Source organism: Sprattus sprattus, assembly GCF_963457725.1.
Source record: "Sprattus sprattus genome assembly, chromosome: 7".
Classification (NCBI taxonomy): domain Eukaryota; kingdom Metazoa; phylum Chordata; class Actinopteri; order Clupeiformes; family Clupeidae; genus Sprattus; species Sprattus sprattus.
This window is the reverse complement of record NC_137926.1, coordinates 454,573-475,000: the sequence shown is the minus strand read 5'-3', so window position 1 is coordinate 475,000 and position 20,428 is coordinate 454,573. Positions and strand designations below refer to the sequence as shown.

At 43.3% G+C, this 20,428-nt stretch overlaps 1 protein-coding gene across 1 annotated transcript in view; it reads left to right on the top strand.

Annotated features, from left to right (window-relative positions):
* Positions 1-20,428, top strand: part of palm2akap2 (PALM2 and AKAP2 fusion) — a 103,920-nt gene that overhangs the window by 51,117 nt on the left and 32,375 nt on the right. The window contains exon 8 of the mRNA XM_080842159.1: positions 7,498-7,565. Within this exon, the coding sequence (XP_080698285.1) occupies positions 7,498-7,565 (68 nt within the window). The remainder of the gene's footprint in view (positions 1-7,497; positions 7,566-20,428) is intronic.

The window sequence follows — 20,428 nt, the reverse complement described above, 5'->3', positions numbered from 1 at the left end:
TGTGTGTGTGTGTGTGTGTGTTTGTGTGTCTGTTTATGTGTGTGTGTTTGTGTGTGTATGATTGTGTGAGTGAGTGAGTGTGTGTGTGTGTGTGTGTGTGTGTGTGTGTGTGTGTGTGTGTGTGTGTGTGTGTGTGTGTGTGTGTGTGTGTGTGTGTGTGTGTGTGTCTACCTGGGTATTACATGTGTGCTTTCTGTAAAGATCACCTCTTCTGTACAACACAAGGATTATGCAAGGATGCAAAACCCCTTCGAGCAGTTAGGCACTGTCATCACTGATGGACCTTTGCCCTTGGAAAGAGACTTAGGTTTCATACAGCTTGGTCCTAGTTTACATGTCACGTTAGCAAGTGTTAACTCTTGGGGACCTCTGATGTTGAGGAAAAACAATTGCCATAGGGAACGACCAAATTAGTCATTTGAAAGACATACACATAACAATGTTACAAAAAGCACAATAAATTGGACATCTGGTCTGTCTACGTAAAAAAAAGCTAGAACTGCCAGTTCAGAGTCCCTTTGTTCTACCACCAAGAATGATGCAGTTGGTTACTAGAAGCGTTGGGCCTTAAGTCCAGGAAACAGAGACTGCTTTGGCATAGTTTGAACACATTGGATAATCATTACCTCCCCTTGACATTTATATCAGTCAAGAATTCAGGAAGTCACTATTCAATTCCATGTGTAGCAAGCGGGGGGTTTGGTACCGCTAGGGTATCCCTGAGGTAAATAGGTACCCCCAGTTCCTCACAGTGTCTGAGGGTACCCCATCTGGCCCAGTCTCTGTGATGAGAGGGTTTCGTCTTTTCAAGAACGTGTGTGTGTGTGTGTGTGTGTGTGTGTGTGTGTGTGTGTGAGGCCAATAGTTTCCAGTTTAGGACATAAAACCCATATGGATTATAGATTATAGATTACAGAAATCTCACCACCTGATGGATCCCACAGTGCTCCACAAGATTGATATAGTCATGCGCACAGTATGGCCGTAGATAAAGAATGTATATATGCTCTTTAGAAGTTACCATTTCAACATGTATTTAAAGGGGTTCTATTCTAGATATCCAATAGTGATATATACATATAATTTGTATTCAAATGCACACACAAATGCCATAGGAACTCATTGGTGATGACTCCTAGAGGATATTTTATTTATTTTTTTAATTTATTCTACCACTAATAGAAACTGCTTCGCGTTGTCCATCATATCTCACAACACTCTTCCATCTCCTCATCTTGCAGTGTCATAACTCGCCATGCTTGGGGCAAAAATCAAGTTCAAAACAGGAACTATCTAAAAGCCATCACTGCAAGCCCCCCTTACTCACATTGTCTATTTGCAGATGCTCAGATCTTTTTGTGATATATAATTTCAAATATATATTAGGGACACTTCAATCAATTCTTATGTAAGGCTACTTCCCTGGATTAGATTATATACTGTACATGTATGTAGGATTTAGGCCAGCACAAATCAGCCTCAGCAGTCCTGTCGGGTAAATAGACCTGGGGTTGGGCTTAAACCTAACCCAGTCCAAAGATTTCCTTTTTAAGTTTTGGTCTTCTTTTTTTTTTTTTTTAAATCAGCTCATATGATATGTCTTGTACACCACACACTAACAGACAGGTATAACAGACACTTCAGGGGATGAATATAGCCTTTTACATTTGCGTTTATGAGGCTGGAGAAAGTTTTCTTTAAGGAATACATTCTCTTTAAGGAGTAAGTTTTCTTTAAGGAATACATTCTCTTTAAGGAGTAAGTTCTCTTTGAGGAATACATTCTCTTTAAGGAGCAAGTTCTCTTTTTGGAATACATTCTCTTTAAGGAGCAAGTTCTCTTTAAGGGTGCATGAATGGTTTATTTCTTCATGGTTCAACACTGATTTTAAGTTTAATATTAAACAAACAGGAAGAGTCATTCTAATAATTTTACATCCTATGTACAGTTTCATAGAGCACTGACTGGAAACATCCTAACCTTGTGACAGGGACCTTCTGTTGTTGTTAGTGCCACCAAATCAAGTACTCCTACTGATTCCTGTATTCAAATTCAAATGCCTTGTGTTATGGGAGAGAAAGGGTTCCAGTAAATGAATTATAGGATAGAGAAATGGTTAGAAAATACTCTCTACACGGTAATTATAAGTCACAATCCTATTGTCAGCGGTAGAGTGTATATATATATATGATTTATTTAGAATTAAGCTTATTTTTCTTGTAATTTATTGATTTACAGCCTGATGTAACAGTATAGAGCGCAGAAGGGTTTAAGCTGTCATACCGGACACAATCACACAGGTTGGAATGTTGTTCAGCATAGTTTCCCGTCATTGTGCACATTCAGACACACACACACACACACACACACACACACACACACACACACACACACACACACACACACACACACAGACACACACACACACATACACACACACACACACACACACACACACACACACACACACACACACACACACACACACACACACACACTGGCCATATGAACTGCTGTGCTTTATAATGGAGGTCTGGTGTATTTGTGTAACCTGAAGTGTAATTTTTAATTATTTGACACTTTTTTCCTTTTTGTTCTGACTATAACAATCACCCGCTGTATTTCTCTTGTTTCTTTCTATTCCTCAGTTCTTTCTCTCCTGCTTTTGACACCTACCACACACTCAATTCAGTACAAAATGGCAGCCGCCTTGCTGTAACAGTGGCTTTCCCTTTGTATGGTATACCTAGTCAAATAAACTGCATTTTTCACAGTGCCTACCCCCCTGTGTCTGAGCTATGGTTCTTTCTCTAACTCACTCTTCTGCCTTCAGGACACACCTGATCACTGCTACTGCTACTGCTCTGTCTCCTTCAGCCAGATACCTGCAGCTGACACTGGAATGCACAGGATTAGAATGCATAGAGTTAGAATGCAAAGACTTAGAATGCATAGAGTTAGAATGCACAGAGTTAGAATGTATAGGGTTAGAATGCATAGTGGTATAATGCATAGAGTTAGAATGCATAGAGTTAGGATGCACAGGGTAAGAATGCATAGAGTTAGAATGCATCTAGCACATTCCAGAGTCTGCAGCAGGTAATCTGGCGGTTGCATCCCTGCCTGTGCCAACTTCACTCCAGCACTAACCTCACACCAATGCCTGCTGTTCCCACGTTACTCAAACCTACTGAAGAGACCTGCTGTTGCTTCCTGCATGAGGAACATTATTATTATGTCATATGTAACAGCTGCCATTGTTTCTAAAAGATTCCGCTATGCATACATCAAGAACACAGTCTGGTTTCAGTCGGCCATCTCCTCCCATCATATCCAGTATGATACAGTATGAGTCTGACCATCTCTTCCCATCATATCCAGTATGATACAGTATGAGTCTGACCATCTCTTCCCATCATATCCAGTATGATACAGTATGAGTCTGTCCATCTCCATCTCTTCCCATCATATCCAGTATGATACAGTATGAGTCTGTCCATCTCCATCTCTTCCCATCATATCCAGTATGATACAGTATGAGTCTGTCCATCTCCATCTCTTCCCATCATATCCAGTATGATACAGTATGAGTCTGACCATCTCTTCCCATCATATCCAGTATGATACAGTATGAGTCTGTCCATCTCCATCTCCTCCCATCATATCCAGTATGATACAGTATGAGTCTGACCTTTGAAACAAAATGCCTTTACTTGACAATGCTCATTATTGAACAGACACATTCACATTACAGTAAAATGTATATCAGTAGTCTGTAGTTTTGATTTGATCATCCATTGATCCTAAAACATCCTAGCACTATTATAAAAACACCTTGACCTTAAAAACACCAAATCTCTTTCAACGATGGACAGTTGTCATGACAACTAATTCTGGTTTATAGCACAAAATGTCTTGTTAACAATCATCAGGATTGCACTAGGACATGCCAGTTCTTTTACAGATCTACAGTAGGACATCTGACCCTCTGAACATCACTAGTGCTGCAGTAGTGGGACATTGGAAAGAACATTAAGGGACATAATGCATCATCCTTTTTTCTCAAGAATAGCAAAGTGACTGTTTCTTGTCTGGGGCCGTCTTCTAAGTAAGTTTGACACATTGAGTTACAGAAATCCAAGCATAGCATAGGTGCAGATGAAGCCCTATAGAGACCAAGCAAGCATAGGTGCCACTCTTCTGCCTTCAGGACACACCTGATCACTACTACTGGCACTGCTCTGTCTCCTTCAGCCAGATACCTGCAGCTGACACTGGAATGCACAGGATTAGAATGTATAGAGTTAGAATGCATAGAGTTAGAATGCATAGAGTTAGAATGCACAGGGTTAGAATGAAGGCCTATAGAGACCAGGCAAGCATAGGTGCAGATGAAGGCCTATAGAGACCAGGCAAGCATAGGTGCAGATAAAGGCCTGTAGAATATAGCATAGGTGCAGATGAAGGCCTATAGAGACCAAGCATAGCATAGGTGCAGATGAAGGCTTGTAGAATATAGGTGCAGATAAAGGCCTGTAGAGACCAGGCAAGAGTAGGTGCAGATGAAGGCCTATAGAGACCAGGCAAGCATAGGTGCAGATGAGGGCCTGTAGAATATAGGTGCAGATGAAGGCCTATAGAGACCAAGCATAGCATAGGTGCAGATGAAGGCCTGTAGAGACCAGGCAAGCATAGGTGCAGATGAGGGCCTATAGAGACCGGGCAAGCATAGATGCAGATGAAGGCCGGTAGAATATAGGTGCAGATAAAGGCCTATAGAGACCAGGCAAGCATAGGTGCAGATGAAGGCTTGTAGAATATAGGTGCAGATGAAGGTCTATAGAGACCAGGCAAGCATAGGTGCAGATGAAGGCCTGTAGCATATAGGTGCAGTTGTGACACAGGAGCAGCTGGAACGTGCTTCATTTCTCAGTTTGTTTCTCAGAATTTCTCTCACATAGTTATTTATTTTTTTAATTCTTTTTTCATTTTTGTATTATAATCTACACCTTCATAAATGATTTGCATACTCATACACCTTCATAAGTGATTTGCATATTCATATACCTTCATAAGTGATTTGCATATTCATACACCTTGTGTCGTTATAAACTACATCAACAGCATCATGCTGCCCTTCAAAACTAGTTCTTCTACAGATCTACATCACATCTACAGAACATCCTCTAGTCCTTTCATGATTAGGGCTCTTCTATAGATCTACAGAACATCCTCTAGTCCTACCATGATTAGGGCTCTTCTATAGATCTACAGAACATCCTCTAGTCCTACCATGATAAGTGCTCTTGTGCATGCAGTGCCGTCTCTGTGTGTTTCTAAGGGTCTCAGCTGGACTCTCCCAGCTTGACCACTGGTTTCCTATCCCAGCAGTACAGTCATTTAAAGTTTCAGCCTTTCATTGCTGACCTAAAGACAACTCCTACAAACAACGACGTCCTGTACCTCAAAAGTACAAAAGACTCAGAGGATCTCTCGACATAAATAAATATATACAGATGTTACTGCAGACTATATGCAGGTCTATACCTATAGCAACATCATATTCCATACGTGTGTAACTATAGCAACATCATATTCCATACGTGTGTAACTATAGGAACATCATATTCTATACGTGTGTAACTCTGGGGACATCATGTTCTATACGTGTGTAACTATAGGAACATCATATTCTATACGTGTGTAACTCTGGGGACATCATGTTCTATACGTGTGTAACTATGGGAACATCATATTCTCCTCTGTGTAACTCCTGATGGCACAAACTGTGCGTCCTGGTATTGGCATGATAGACTGTGCCAAATAGTCTCTCAGTCTTTCAGTGATCTAATTACACACACAGAATGTGAGAAGCCACTGGCAAACTGGGGAGGGAGGGCTGCTGACTAACACTGTTCGGCTCTGCTGAGAAGAGTTTTTACACTGTAAGTCGGCTACTTTCACAGCATCCCATCCATATTATTAGATGTCTGTACCACACACACACACACACACATACACACATATACACACACACACACCACCTCATGGACCATCAGGTCTGCGTGCTGTGTGTAGTTGTTCATTTAGACGCAGATTGGTATCATAATGAATCCTACAAGTATGACGCCTCATCCAGGGTATCCTCTGCTAAAAGGAAATGTAATCGGCAGCGTCATTATAAAACCCAGTTCAAAATCACAACACAGTGAGACTGCTGTTCACTGAACGCCTGTGGTAGCTGCTTTGCTGTGTGCATACGCATCCCAACAGAAACACGTATACATAATGCCAACCGTGGGCCCACACATATATAATGTATGTAACATAAAGACATATAATGTATGTAACATAAAGACATATAATGTATGTAACATAAACACATATAATGTATGTAACATAAACACATATAATGTATGTAACATAAAGACATATTTATAATGTATGTAACATAAACACATATACAAAATGCAACATAAATAATGCAAGCCTTCCCCACAGTGCCAGTAGGGTTAGGGATGTGGGTGTGCATCAGAACTCTGAATTACAATAATAACTGGACTCTTCATCCGGGAGCTAACAGTGCTAACAGCTAACAGTGCTATAAATGATATGATGAAATGAATGATAAGTGGACTCTTCATCCGGGAGCTAACAGCGCTAACATCTAACAGTGCTATTAGTGATATGTTGATATGAATGATAACTGGACTCTTAAGGAGAGAAATAATTTAGAAATATAATGGAAGTGGCAGGCAGAGTACTGGTGATGAGAGACAGATAGATATACAGACAGACAGATAGACAGACCGACAAACAGTAATGGGGATGAGAGACAGAGACAGACAGACAGACAGACAGACAGACAGACAGACAGACAAACAAACAGTAATGGGGATGAGAGACAGAGACAGACAGACAGACAGACAGACAGACAGACAGACAGAGAGACAGACAGACAAACAGACAGACAGACAGACAGACAGACAGACAGACAGACAGACAGACAGACAGACAGACAGACAGACAGACAGACAGACAGACAGTAATGGAGATGAGAGACGGATCTAGAAATCAGTCTGCAACACCCACTCTTTCAAAATACAAGCATACATGCAAAATACATACTGTATGTATATATACTGTATATATATATAGGTCCTTTGGTATTACTTACTTAATATTACAGTGTACCTTGATATAAGTGCATATTGCTATAGGATGTGTTAAAGGCTGAGTTTAGTAACCTGCAATAATGGGTACCTACATAGTGCTACGTATCTAACACTTACAGACTTATATTATAATAGGGACACTTCATATAGATTGGCAAGATCATTATCAGGTTTGCTACACTGAAAGGCAAATAAACAAAATAAAGGGGCAAATATTAAAGGGAATGGGTTCAAACTATTTTTCTATATTTAACCATTTTAATACAATTTGTCAACATACTCCAACTTCTTCTGAAATATGACTCAATGTGTTCTTGTCTAGGGTCATGGCTGGACGCCTCCTCGTCTCCAGCAAAGAACGGACCACTGCCTGGGCCTCAGACTGCTCTGGTGAGTGTGCTGGGTGTCTGCTGGATGTCTGCTGGATGTCTGCTGGATGTCTGCTGGATGTCTGCTGGATGTCTGCCGGATGTTACTACGTCATGTTATTATGTATGCTGTCCAATATGATCAGGTAGAAGGAGTTGAGATGAGAAGGTGTAAACAACAAGAAGTGAATCAAGGAAAGGTGAAAAAAGAACAGGAAGAAAGATGGCCACACATCTCATTCGATGCTCTCAAGTTACTGTGCAACATCTCAACCATAAGTTGTAAACAATGCACATTCAACTCAGGGGGAATAACATTAAATGGTCATTAGGTTGACATTATAATTATTGATATAGACAGATAAACTAGGAATAGGAAGTATGGTTGAATTCTAGTTCTCACAATGTACATAATATAGCAGATGAGAGGAGAGGAGAGGAAGAGAGGAGGAGAAAAACGGAGAGGAGTGAGAGAAAGAGAGCAGAGGAGTAGAGAAAAGAAGAGAAGAGAGGAGAGGAGAAGAGAAGAGAAGAGAAGAGAAGAGAAGAGAAGAGAAGAGAAGAGAGGAGAGGAAAATAGAGGAGTGGAGGAGAGAGGAGAAGAGAAGAGAGGAGATGAGTACAGAAGTGAAGAGAGGAGAAGAGAAGAGAGGAGAGGAGAGGAGAAGAGAAGAGAAGAGAAGAGAAGAGAAGAGAAGAGAAGAGAAGAGAAGAGAAGAGAAGAGAAGAGAAGAGAAGAGAGGAGAGGAAAATAGAGGAGTGGAGGAGAGAGGAGAAGAGAAGAGAGGAGTGGAGAACAGGAGGTGTGAGGAGAGGAAGGGTGAGATGAGAAGCGCCCCTTAAATGCCCATTTGGTTTTACATAGAACTCTAAACCAGAGAACAGTTGTGCCTGCTTTTAATTTGCCTTTTTTGTTTTTGGTTTTCCCGTCAGTCCAAGTATTGTCTAGAACAAGGAGAAGGTTGTTTCCCCCATATGTATATTAGCTACACGCCCATGTGATTTCAGTTGAAAACACAGAGAACACACACAAGCCTCTGCATGAAAGGGCTCCAGAGAAGCAGAGAAGCCTGTGCAGGGAAATGGGCCCTGACATGCCCGTGGGCATCGAGGGTAACGCGGGCATGGGGGCGAGTGGCACACATGTGCCTATGGGAGTGTGGGAGGATGCAAGATCTCTGTCTGCATCAACCATTGTGCTGGAGTCTGTTTTACCGTAGGCTTCATTGGGTTCACTTCCAGAGGAGCGATGCTCTCTCCTCTCCCCTTGGAGTCGACTGTGTTATGATGCCTTGACTCATGTGCTTAGTGACTGTGAGCGACTCTAACAAGCACGATCTGCATCCGGGGAATGTTCTGTTGTTTGCTTAATTGAAACAGATTCATCATTATTGAATTATAACTGCCAACGTGGTATAATGCCTTTCAAGGCTCTTCTGTCATCAGGAGAGATACATGGGGGGGTGGGGGGTGGAGGGCTGGGTAGAGCTGTCATATTATAATGTTTTACAGAAACCAGAAACAGGGTTGGTGACGGCTGACAAATTCACTCCTCAGAAGTGTCAACACACACACATACACACACACACACACACACACACACACAAACTCACTCCACAGAAGTGTCCACACACACACACACACACACACACACACACACACATCTCACACTTACTCCCCAGAACTGGTCACCGGTGCGAGCAGCTCCTGTCTTATTGTAATTCCACAGCTTTGCATACGCTGCTGATGATGTCATGAGGAACAACATAACAACACTAGAATACAATAAAGATAATTAATATTAAGTGTAGAACAAAGTGCAATGGTTTGGAGTTCAAGTATTCCCCTGGGGTGCGTTGCAATATTGCAGTCCTTACATATCCTCCGAGCACCAATAGAGAACCATTGTCTCACACACAAGAATAAGGTGACTGAGATGGAATCAAGTGACTGATCTATTAAAACTGTACATTTGATATTTCACAGTTTAGTTTATTGTTCTGATAGTCGTCAGGTGTCATGGCCTCTATTGCCTTCCAGAGGGCAGGAGATTAAACAGGTGGTGGCCTGGGTGAGATGAGATTAAACAGGTGGGGGTCTGGGTGAGATGAGATTAAACAGGTGGGGGTCTGGGTGAGATGTGATTAAAAAGGTGGGGGTCTGGGTGAGATGAGATTAAACAGGTGGGGGTCTGGGTGAGAGGAGATTAAACAGGTGGGTGAGATGAGATTAAACAGGTGTGGGTCTGGGTGAGATGTGATCTTCCAGAGGGCAGGAGATTAATCAGGTGAGGGTCTGGGTGAGAGGAGATTAAATAGGTGGGGGTCTGGGTGAGAGGAGATTAAACAGGTGGGGGTCTGGGTGAGATACAGGTGGGGGTCTGGGTGAGAGGAGATTAAACAGGTGGGGGTCTGGGTGAGAGGAGATTAACCAGGTGAGGGCCTGGGTGAGATGTGTTCTTGATGACGGCCTTAGCCCTATTGAGGAAGTGGGAGCAGGATATGTTTTCCAGGGAGGCTAGTCAGCAGCCAGTGATTTTTCAGGGCTGTGTTGATTATCCGTTACTGATAACATAGGTCCGTGGGTGTAAACCATTATTTATAATATAGGTCTGTGGGGGTAAACCATTCCTGATAACATAGGTATAATAGAGATGTATAGGATGTCATCTGTTAGTTCTGATTCATCCTATATGCCAAACAAGTGTCTCCCCCACTCACTCACGTACACACTCACTCACTCTTCATAACTGAATCTATGTCATTATCACTGCTGTTCTTTTGTAAAGCCTTAGAACATACACTCATTTCAGTCGCCTATGAGCAGTATTTGGCAGTGATGCCATGTCATTGTGGTTTGATGGAGAACTAACTAGCAATCATATAGTCATGTGAGGTGCCTGACACAAAACAGAACAGGTAGAATGATAACAAATATGTCAAGAATGCTCGTTTCCCCCCAGCTGCCCTGCAGTGGGGCTGCCCTGTGTTTTTCATTATACAGCAAAGCAAGGAAGACATACTTTGAATGCCTTCAACTTAAAACAATTTCCTCTGATCAGATGTTGGGGGCGGACTATTGTTACACAACTTAATTGTTCTAGAGACTGTTGTTGCGTGTGTTTGTTATTGTCCAGCAAAGGCCCCCACCGCCAGCTTTTAACGTCCACCATTGACCCCATCGGTCTGTGTTTCGTTCGGTTCCTATTTGGTCAGGATTCGGGAGGGGGGAGTCGGAGAGGGGCAGACAAAGGCAGGATGAGGGCCAGAATGTTGCGCAGCTGAATAGGGGACTGTAACCCGAGCAAAGAGCCGGACTCATTGTGTCGGCCGGCCGCGATCAGTTCCTGACTGCCGTAGAATGAGAGAGAAACCTCCAGGACCACATTAGCCATTCATTATTCAGCGAGCGAGCGTGCTTACGGGGACAGAACGAGAGCGGGAGGGAGAGACCAGTCCGCGCTAGAGAGAGGGAGGTAGCCGTGGAAGCTCGTGTGTTCGCCGCTCAATGTCATCCAAGTCAAAACTGCTGCAAGCTCCAAGTCTTCCGCTGTTGCGTCGCTACGACAGGACCGCGTGAGTGTTGCTTCAGCCGCAGGACCGACCCGTCTACTTCTTCTGACTTTTCACGCGCTGGTTTAAGTAGTCAATTACGGCTAAACCATAGCGTATTTGTGACACGAACCTGAGAAGACACATCACTTGCTTGGAAAGGCAGGAACCAGCGATTGATGCCTCTCTCTACGAATAGGTAAATGTTTTTTTTTTTTTTGTAGATTGCAAGGTTGTCGTCCTGTGATGCAGACTATTCTTGACGCAGATTAATAGACTATAACCTCTACAAATACTCCAAGAAATCGCAGACATATAATGTTCTACTGTTTCACTGTAGCTGCGTAGTATCTGCATTCGGATGCGTATGTGTAGAGTGGACAGCTGGTTAGTATCCTGAAGAGGTCTAGAAGAGGTCAGCGTTTTGAGCTGACTGCAGAGATTTAGCAACGTGTTATTTATTCGAGGAGATTATTGAACGGTCCCTGAATAAGGTCTCATTATGTCCTGTTAACTTCATATTAAATATCAGATATGTAGTATGATCATACGGGTGCAGATCTTGCTCCAAGTAGCCTGTGTGCCTGGGCTGTGAGCAGACTCATCCCCTCAGCAGCTGCTCTCTAAGAGGCTACACTGCAGTGCTACTGTGGCCAGTGTATGCAGTGCATTATGCCATATGCATACTACTGAACTACTGAGGTAGAAATGGTGTTGAGTTTCACTATCCCTAACTTTGTGTTCTGTGTCTAAGGGTAGGATGGGGAAGGATGAGCGCTTACTGTTTTGGGAATATGAATGGTGTTGTCATTCTCAGAGGTGTTACTGTTTTGGGAATATGAATGGTGTTGTCATTCTCAGAGGTGTTACTGTTTTGGGAATATGAATGGTGTTGTCATTCTCAGAGGTGTTACTGTTTTGGGAATATGAATGGTGTTGTCATTCTCAGAGGTGTTACTGTTTTGGGAATATGAATGGTGTTGTCATTCTCAGAGGTGTTACTGTTTTGGGAATATGAATGGTGTTGTCATTTTCAGAGGTGTTACTGTTTTGGGAATATGAATGGTGTTGTAATTTTCAGAGGTGTTACTGTGCAGTTTGGATCCAATTGCTTAGAAGGGCTTGACATCCTTGTCAGATCCTTGACTTGGTTCTGCTAGCAAAATGATCTTTCATGCTTCCAGTAATATGGTATCATTGCCTATACACTATATTATGTTTCTGATAAACTAATGAAATACCTACAGCTATTATCATCTTTGTATGCATTCAGGAGGGTCTCCTGTTTAGCCCAGATTAGTTTAGCACAGGGAGGTCTGCAGAGGATATAGACATACATACTGAGTGGCACACACTAGTGAAAGGAGAGATGACAGATAATCATTGTACTCTGCATGAGAAGTGCAAATCACCTGCTCTGTTTGATCTGTGTGGGGTTCCTCACCTGCTCTGTATGATCTGTGTGGGGTTCCTCACCTGCTCTGTTTGATCTGTGTGAGCTTCCTCACCTGCTCTGTATGATCTGTGTGGGGTTCCTCACCTGCTCTGTTTGATCTGTGTGAGCTTCCTCACCTGCTCTGTATGATCTGTGTGGGGTTCCTCACCTGCTCTGTATGATCTGTGTGGGGTTCCTCACCTGCTCTGTTTGATCTGTGTGAGCTTCCTCACCTGCTCTGTATGATCTGTGTGGGGTTCCTCACCTGCTCTGTATGATCTGTGTGGGGTTCCTTACCGGCTGTGTATGATCTGTGTGGGGTTCCTCACCTGCTCTGTTTGATCTGTGTGGGGTTCCTTATAGCGAGATGCATAAAGAGATACAGTCTGGTAATCATAGCAAACCCACATAGGCCACTGACAGTTTATGTGTTAAAGTCTCTTTACAAAGTAAATACTATAATGTGATTTGAATGGCTAAATCTGTACATGGGCCTCTTTTTCAGCGTCATGTCTACTGTATATTTGGATAGTTGCTGTGCATGTCAACTCTATATATGTGTGGAAAAGCTTCAGTGCCATTCAGTGCCATGCACTGAGGTCAGTACGCGGGAAAGCAGTGTGCTTTCCCACTATAGTGCACAACTCACACTAGTGAGCAGCCTACGTGAGTATGAGCGTACGTTGATCACTATCAGTTACACTGATGAATTCATCGCTAGCAGTTACACTGATGAATTAATCGCTAGCAGTTACACTGATGAATTCATCGCTATCAGTTACACTGATGAATTCAAACTGAATGTGGGCTCTGGGTTAATCAACATCATGCTTTCTAGTGAGAAGTTTTCCTGGAAGTTTCCTAAAGTTGTATCAGGGTCCTTTACCAAAGTGTGTCATCTTTGTGTTGGTTCTAAAACTACACTACCCAGTGTCTTGTGTTTCTTTGTGTTGGTTCTAAAACAACACTACCCAGTGTCTTGTGTTTCTTTGTGTTGCTTCTAAAACCACACTACCCAGTGTCTTGTGTTTCTAAAACTACACTACCCAGTGTCTTGTGTTTGCCTCACAGTAGGCATGTCCACATCACTTGAAGTCACCATTTGAAGTTTCTATGGTTGGCTATTATAAATGTCCTTATGACTGCCACTCGAGGACATCAAGGAGTCTTTAGGAAGTAGCAGGCACTTGATTGGCTCTGCCTGCTGATGCTTAGCCTTGATTGGCTCTGCCTGCTGATGCTTAGCATTTGATTGGCTCTGCACGCTCATAGCCGACTCATAGTTTGGAAGTAATTTGTGGCAATCAATCAATATGACAGATTTTGCGATTTTTGTTTCTCTTTAAACCTCACATAAGCTCCACATGAACTAGAAAACAAATTGATGAGAGATATAAATCACTGACATCAGACAGATTATCTTTGAGTATTTCGTTTTTTTTATATTCTTTTCTTGTAATAGTATTTTAATATGTTTGTTTTTGTGTGCTCTTATGTCTTTATTTCATGCAATGGAGACGTAAGACGTTTACATGTGTCATCTGAAGAAAGTAGAGCTTATCCTTGCCATTGAAAAGAACCGCAGATATTTGCTCTCAGAGGTTTTATGATAAAATAAATATTTCACAGTATGGATTGAGATTTGAATGTACTTTTATGAGTTTGTTGTATACTTGTCTGGATGAGCCTAGACATGCTTACCCTGCCTACACTGAGCGCACATCTTTGGCGTCATCCATCAATATGTATTCGCCTGATGGCCAGATATAGTTCAGGTCTATCGTCTCTCTCAATCACCACGCAGTGAGTTGACGTCAGTTGTAAAAATCAATGTGGCCTTGATGTGAATTGAAAGCACTTGATAGCTTCTCTCTACTCCATGTAATTTCACTGTTCAACCCCCCCCCCCCCCCTTCCCCCCCACAGGCTGGAGGCTAATTGAATAACTCAGTAATATAGCCAGTGCTCAAGAGTGATTGGTGTTGGTGGTGTGTTCTTTATTGGGTAGAGTTGCCAGTCACAGCTTGAACATAAGTTGATTTCATAATCAATGTCTGAAACATATAAAATCTCAATAGCCAGTACCCTGCTAAATGTGATCAGAATCAGGATCAGAATTGTGTTTATTATTTACACCTACCTGGAATTTGTACAGTAAACATACAAACACAATAAGTACTACACATAACATAAAATATACACACACAATAAGTACTACACATAACATAAAATATACAAACACAATACGTGCTATACATAAGAACAAAAAAAAACACAGTATACGATACAATATATAAACAATGTATACAAGATCTCATATCACGACATGATCTGCAAATCCTCATTCCCACTTGCTTGATGACATTCCTGTGTGGTCATTCAGTGCCCTGTGAGTGAGTGGAAGGCCTCTAGCACCAGTAGGTGTTCATGTGTGTTAGGGTTAACTCTAGGCGCTCCGTGTGGGCAGTCCCAGCGTCTTCCTAGGGAGGAAAGAGCTCTCCCACTCCCTGGCTTTCACAGGAGAAGGGAGGCATTTTGGGAGGGTTAGAATCCTATTGTTCGAAAACAGGAAGAGATAGCTCTAAGGAATTCCAAAACCCTGTCCTGCCAGCACTGGCTCTGGGAAGCATTCTGCTCTTCCCTGTCATTCCAGGAACTTCCTTACTGCCAGGATGTCATCAGAAATGTTCTTGTGCTGTAAACCACCCTGCCCAGCGTTTTGAATATACAGTGAAATAGCTTGGATAGCTTAGCATAGATAGATAGCATGGCTTCGTGTCACTAGGTCCAATGTTTGCCTGATTTCCAAACAGTGTGTGAGCTGATGTTTATCTTACCAAATGTTGATCTGGAGTTGGTAAACTTCTGATGTTTATCTGACCCAATGTTGATCTGGAGGTGGTAAACTTCTGATGTTTATCTCAAATCTCTGATCATCATAGTCTGCTTGAAATACACTTGAACTGGCACACACAGGTGTAGGCCTGTCACAGTTATTCCATAATCACCTTATTGTGATTATTTGAGCTGACCACAATCCTTTTTTTCCACAATCGTTAGAATCGAGTCCATTCATTATGAAACTAACAGAAATGTCATCCATTCCATCATTATTTCCACTTTGTTTTGCACCGTTTGAGGTTTACTTTGATGGCGTCCCTAGGGTTAGGGTTAAAGTGAACCCTTCCTCTACACCACCAACTGTTTATCTTGAGGTGCTTAACTTCTAATATTCGACCAACTGCATTCCAATAAGCATCTATTAACATACACATCATAGGTTTAGTTGCAAAGCCAAACTCGTTGTATATTTCCGTAAAAGGCTTTGCATATTTAAGTTGTTATTTATGTTATATCTGCCTTTATTCAAAGCCTGAAAAGCAAACAGAAATGTTCCAATGTTTAATGGCAATAAATTGCTCTTCTTTTTTTATAAGGTGTATGTGTATTATTAAACTATAATTAGCGTTACACTATAATAGTGGTATAAAATGAACAGAAAAACACAATTCAATCGTTAAGTAAGGGATCATGTAGGGATCATGTCAACCATCGAAAAATAAATCTTGACATGATGAACAGGACCGCTATGTACAGTGAAAGGGTCTAGTTTAGTTACACACACACACACAATACGACAATTTCCTTTGCCTTTGCAACCGTCTTTCAAAAAACCTTGCATCCTTACTGTAGAATCCTGTACCTTTATGTTTCTCTTTCTCTCTTTCTCTATCTCACTTTCACTCTTTCTCTCTGTCTCTGACTCACTCGCCTCTATCTCTCTCTCTCTCTCTCTCTCTCTTGTTCTAAGTGTGTGTGTTTGCGTGTTTGAGCAACCTCCCAAGCACTTGACAGCCACAATAAGATGTGTGTTTTGGGGAGTTGATAAGAATGCTGGTTACTTGGCAAGTGGGTTTTTTGGATCATTTTTATTGCTGTCTTTTAAATGTCTTTCATTATTGTGAGAAAGTTATGTGCTGCCATGGTCTTATCCTGAAATCTATTGAGTAGAACAGGTCAGATTAATGGGGCAATCTAGTCCCTAACCTTAACCCTAGAACATATAGAACCCTAGAACACGCTATAACTCTACAACACGCTAGAACCCTAGAACATATAGAACCCTAGAACACGCTAGAACTCTACAACACGCTAGAACCCTAGAACAAGCTAGAACCCTAGAACACGCTATAACTCTAGAACCCAGTCTAAGTAAACACGCATGGACGTTTCATGTGCACTTTGTGTTCTGTTGCTTATGCAACAATTGCCCCCCATATCAGGAGGCCAATCGGACCAAAACACATATCTTTTTGACCTTTTGCATCTTGCATACTATGTGTGAGCTTTGGGTTTCACAGCAAGGACGTTCCTTGACAGTCAAACCTGTACGGACAATAAGGCAAGTTGCAAGCATAAATGAAGATTTACAAATGGTGAAGTGACGTGGGTAAACAGATCACTTTCAGGAACAAAATAAGTCTTGTCAATTAAGGCTAAACATTCAACAAAATTGTAACCTAAATAATATTGAATTATTGCTAACATTTATTATATCCCAGCTCTCAACCCAGACTGCCACTGCCTACCTGCACACGTGTGCATTTCCCTGAGTCCGTGGCCAGTGTGAAGTTGACTGTGTGATCTGTTTTTACACCATACAGTCATGGTAGTTTAAGCACACATCAATGTTTAGTATATTCATAATAATAATCGTGATAATATTTGTAATCACATAGGTGAGTTGGCACGGCGTTGCAACAGAAGGATGAGGGATGGACCAAGGCCTGGGCTAAATATGGGCGTGCTTCTCAGGCCTTTGCCATGCAGTGCCTGGTCTTGGGATGGAGAAACAGGCTCACATCCCAATGGAGAGGTGCACTGCCCACCCCCCTTATCAAATTCCTGGTGCATGATGAACTTAGAATGCCGGAATGTTCTAGGTGCGGCCAGCGAGCTGTAAATAATCCGCTGGGAGAGTTATCCCTGGGCACTTAAAAGGCTGCTTATGCACAGCTGCATTTCTCAGCTATAAGAACACTACTAAAACACTCCCCATACCCACTCCCCATACCCACTCCCACTCCCCATACCCACACTCCCCATACCCACTCCCCATACCCACTGCCCCCACAGTGCCCATACCCACTCCTCATACCCACATGACCAATAAAGGCAAATTGGGTTGTGAAAATACAACACACTTCTTCTGTTCTTAAGAAGTGTGTGTGCAATGGCATGGAGATGAGAGGTCATTGGCGAGAGTTGAAATCAGAAGTTGCCAAGCGATGCTGCTGACAGTGCCAAAGGGACATTGCCAAAGGGACAGTGCCAGATGGCCATCCGCCATCAGTCTCTCACTGTCACACAGGTAGGGCTCTCTGGTGCAGGTTGGGCTCTCTGGTGCAGGTAGGGCTCTCTGGTGCAGGTAGGGCTCTCTGGGCTTTCTGGTGCAGGATGGGCTCTCTGGGCTCTCTGGTGCAGGTAGGGCTCTCTGGTGCAGGTAGGGCTCTCTGGGCTCTCTGGTGCAGGTAGGGCTCTCTGGTGCAGGATGGGCTCTCTGGGCTCTCTGGTGCAGGTAGGGCCCTCTGGTGCAGGTAGGGCTCTCTGGGACAGGTAGGGCTCTCTGGGCTCTCTGGTGCAGGTAGGGCTCTCTGGTGCAGGTTGGACTCTCTGGTGCAGGTAGGGCTCTCTGGTGCAGGAAGGGCTCTCTGGTGCAGGAAGGGCTCTCTGGTGCAGGAAGGGCTCTCTGGGCTCTCTGATGCAGGTTGGGCTCTCTGGTGCAGGTTGGGCTCTCTGGTGCAGGTTGGGCTCTCTGGTGCAGGTTGGGCTCTCTGGTGCAGGTTGGGCTCTCTGGGCTCTCTGGTGCAGGTAGGGCTCTCTGGTGCAGGTTGGGCTCTCTGGTGCAGGTAGGGCTCTCTGGTGCAGGGAGGGCTCTCTGGGCTTTCTGGTGCAGGATGGGCTCTCTGGTGCAGGTAGGGCTCTCTGGTGCAGGATGGGCTCTCTGGGCTCTCTGGTGCAGGTAGGGCTCTCTGGTGCAGGTAGGGCTCTCTGGTACAGGTAGGGCCCTCTGGTGCAGGTAGGGCTCTCTGGGACAGGTAGGGCTCTCTGGGCTCTCTGGTGCAGGTAGGGCTCTCTGGTGCAGGTTGGACTCTCTGGTGCAGGTAGGGCTCTCTGGTGCAGGAAGGGCTCTCTGGTGCAGGAAGGGCTCTCTGGTGCAGGAAGGGCTCTCTGGGCTCTCTGATGCAGGTTGGGCTCTCTGGTGCAGGTTGGGCTCTCTGGTGCAGGTTGGGCTCTCTGGTGCAGGTTGGGCTCTCTGGTGCAGGTTGGGCTCTCTGGGCTCTCTGGTGCAGGTAGGGCTCTCTGGTGCAGGTTGGGCTCTCTGGTGCAGGTAGGGCTCTCTGGTGCAGGGAGGGCTCTCTGGTGCAGGGAGGGCTCCCTGGTGCAGGTAGGGCTCTCTGGTGCAGGGAGGGCTCTCTGGTGCAGGTTGGGCTGGATGTACTCAGTCATGTCTTGGGCTGCTGTAGAGGAAAGATTAATTGATAGGGTCAGGAATGCAACATGATTGAAACGGTCAGGAATGCAACATGATTGATACGGTCAGGAATGCAACATGATTGATACGGTCAGGAATGCAACATGTGTTTATTGGAAATAAATTGTGCATTACTTCATCAATTAATTTACACCACAAGTGTGTGTTTATAAATAACGGATAATGTGGGTTTGGAAAATGAAATATTTTTGTCATCCTGCTTTCTATAAACGTTATGTCTCTTCCTCCACTTGGAAGATAGTCTGGTCGTGCAAAGACATTTCCAGGAGCATTACGCACAAGCCGAACAGGCCTCCTCCGTCTGTGAAACAACATGACTTTAAAAGGAAACTACGCCCTCCGTGGCCTCCTACAGGAAACATCACGGCAGTATGGTGGTATTTAACCTCCACAGGCCAAAACTGCTAAAGGCAGCATAGCCATAAATGTGCAGTTTGGTGCAGAGCAGGTAGCTTACGCAGATAGGTCTGCACTTCATGTCTGTTTGCGTTCATTTAGGATGAGAAACTGAATATATTTTTTCCAATAACCTGCTGTTAAAGCTGGGTTTCAGACCTGAATCACAAAACATTGTTATGAATTACTCTAGGGCTAGCTAACCCTAGGCAAAATGAGATTGAGAATGAGACAAAAGCTTTTTTCTTTTACTTTTCCTTTAGTGTTGTCAGTTCAGTTAAGGCCCTTAAAGTTTCAAATCTGATCATTGCCCATAAAAGCATGCAGACATTAGGCCTACGTTTGAGGGCATTTTGTGAAGTGCACTCAAACGCTAACTTTTTCGGGTTGTGGATTTCATCTTTAGAATTCTCTGCAGAGACCTTTCTCTCCCTCGTCTCAAAGGCACTGAGCCTTTTTTTGGCTTCTTGAATGGAAGGGGAGAGAGACCCACATCGCCATGTGCACTGGCAGCATCCAGACACACACAAACACACACACAACGTGATCGCAAGAAAGCTGCTGTAGTGGTGGGGAAATAACAGCAAAATGATAGCTTTTTGGATGATTCTCTCTTGCTTTACGGTAGGTGGGATGCATTGAAGCTACATGTTACCTGGCTATTATGATTTAGATGATGGCCTTTTTCAGTTCTGATGATTCCACAGCTGGCTACTAATGGAGTAGTTTGAAAGACCATTTGTTTGCAAGTATACCATAACTTTGAATTTGTATGCAACTTGCATGGCACTGAACAATGTTTTTTTTGTGGAGCAATTGTTGTTTGTAATGAGTTTGTAAATGTAAGTACATTTTGTAAGTTTGTAAATGTAAGTACATTTTGTAAGTTTGTAAATGTAAGTACATTTTTGTGTCATTGTCTTTGACATTCATTGCTAATGTAATTC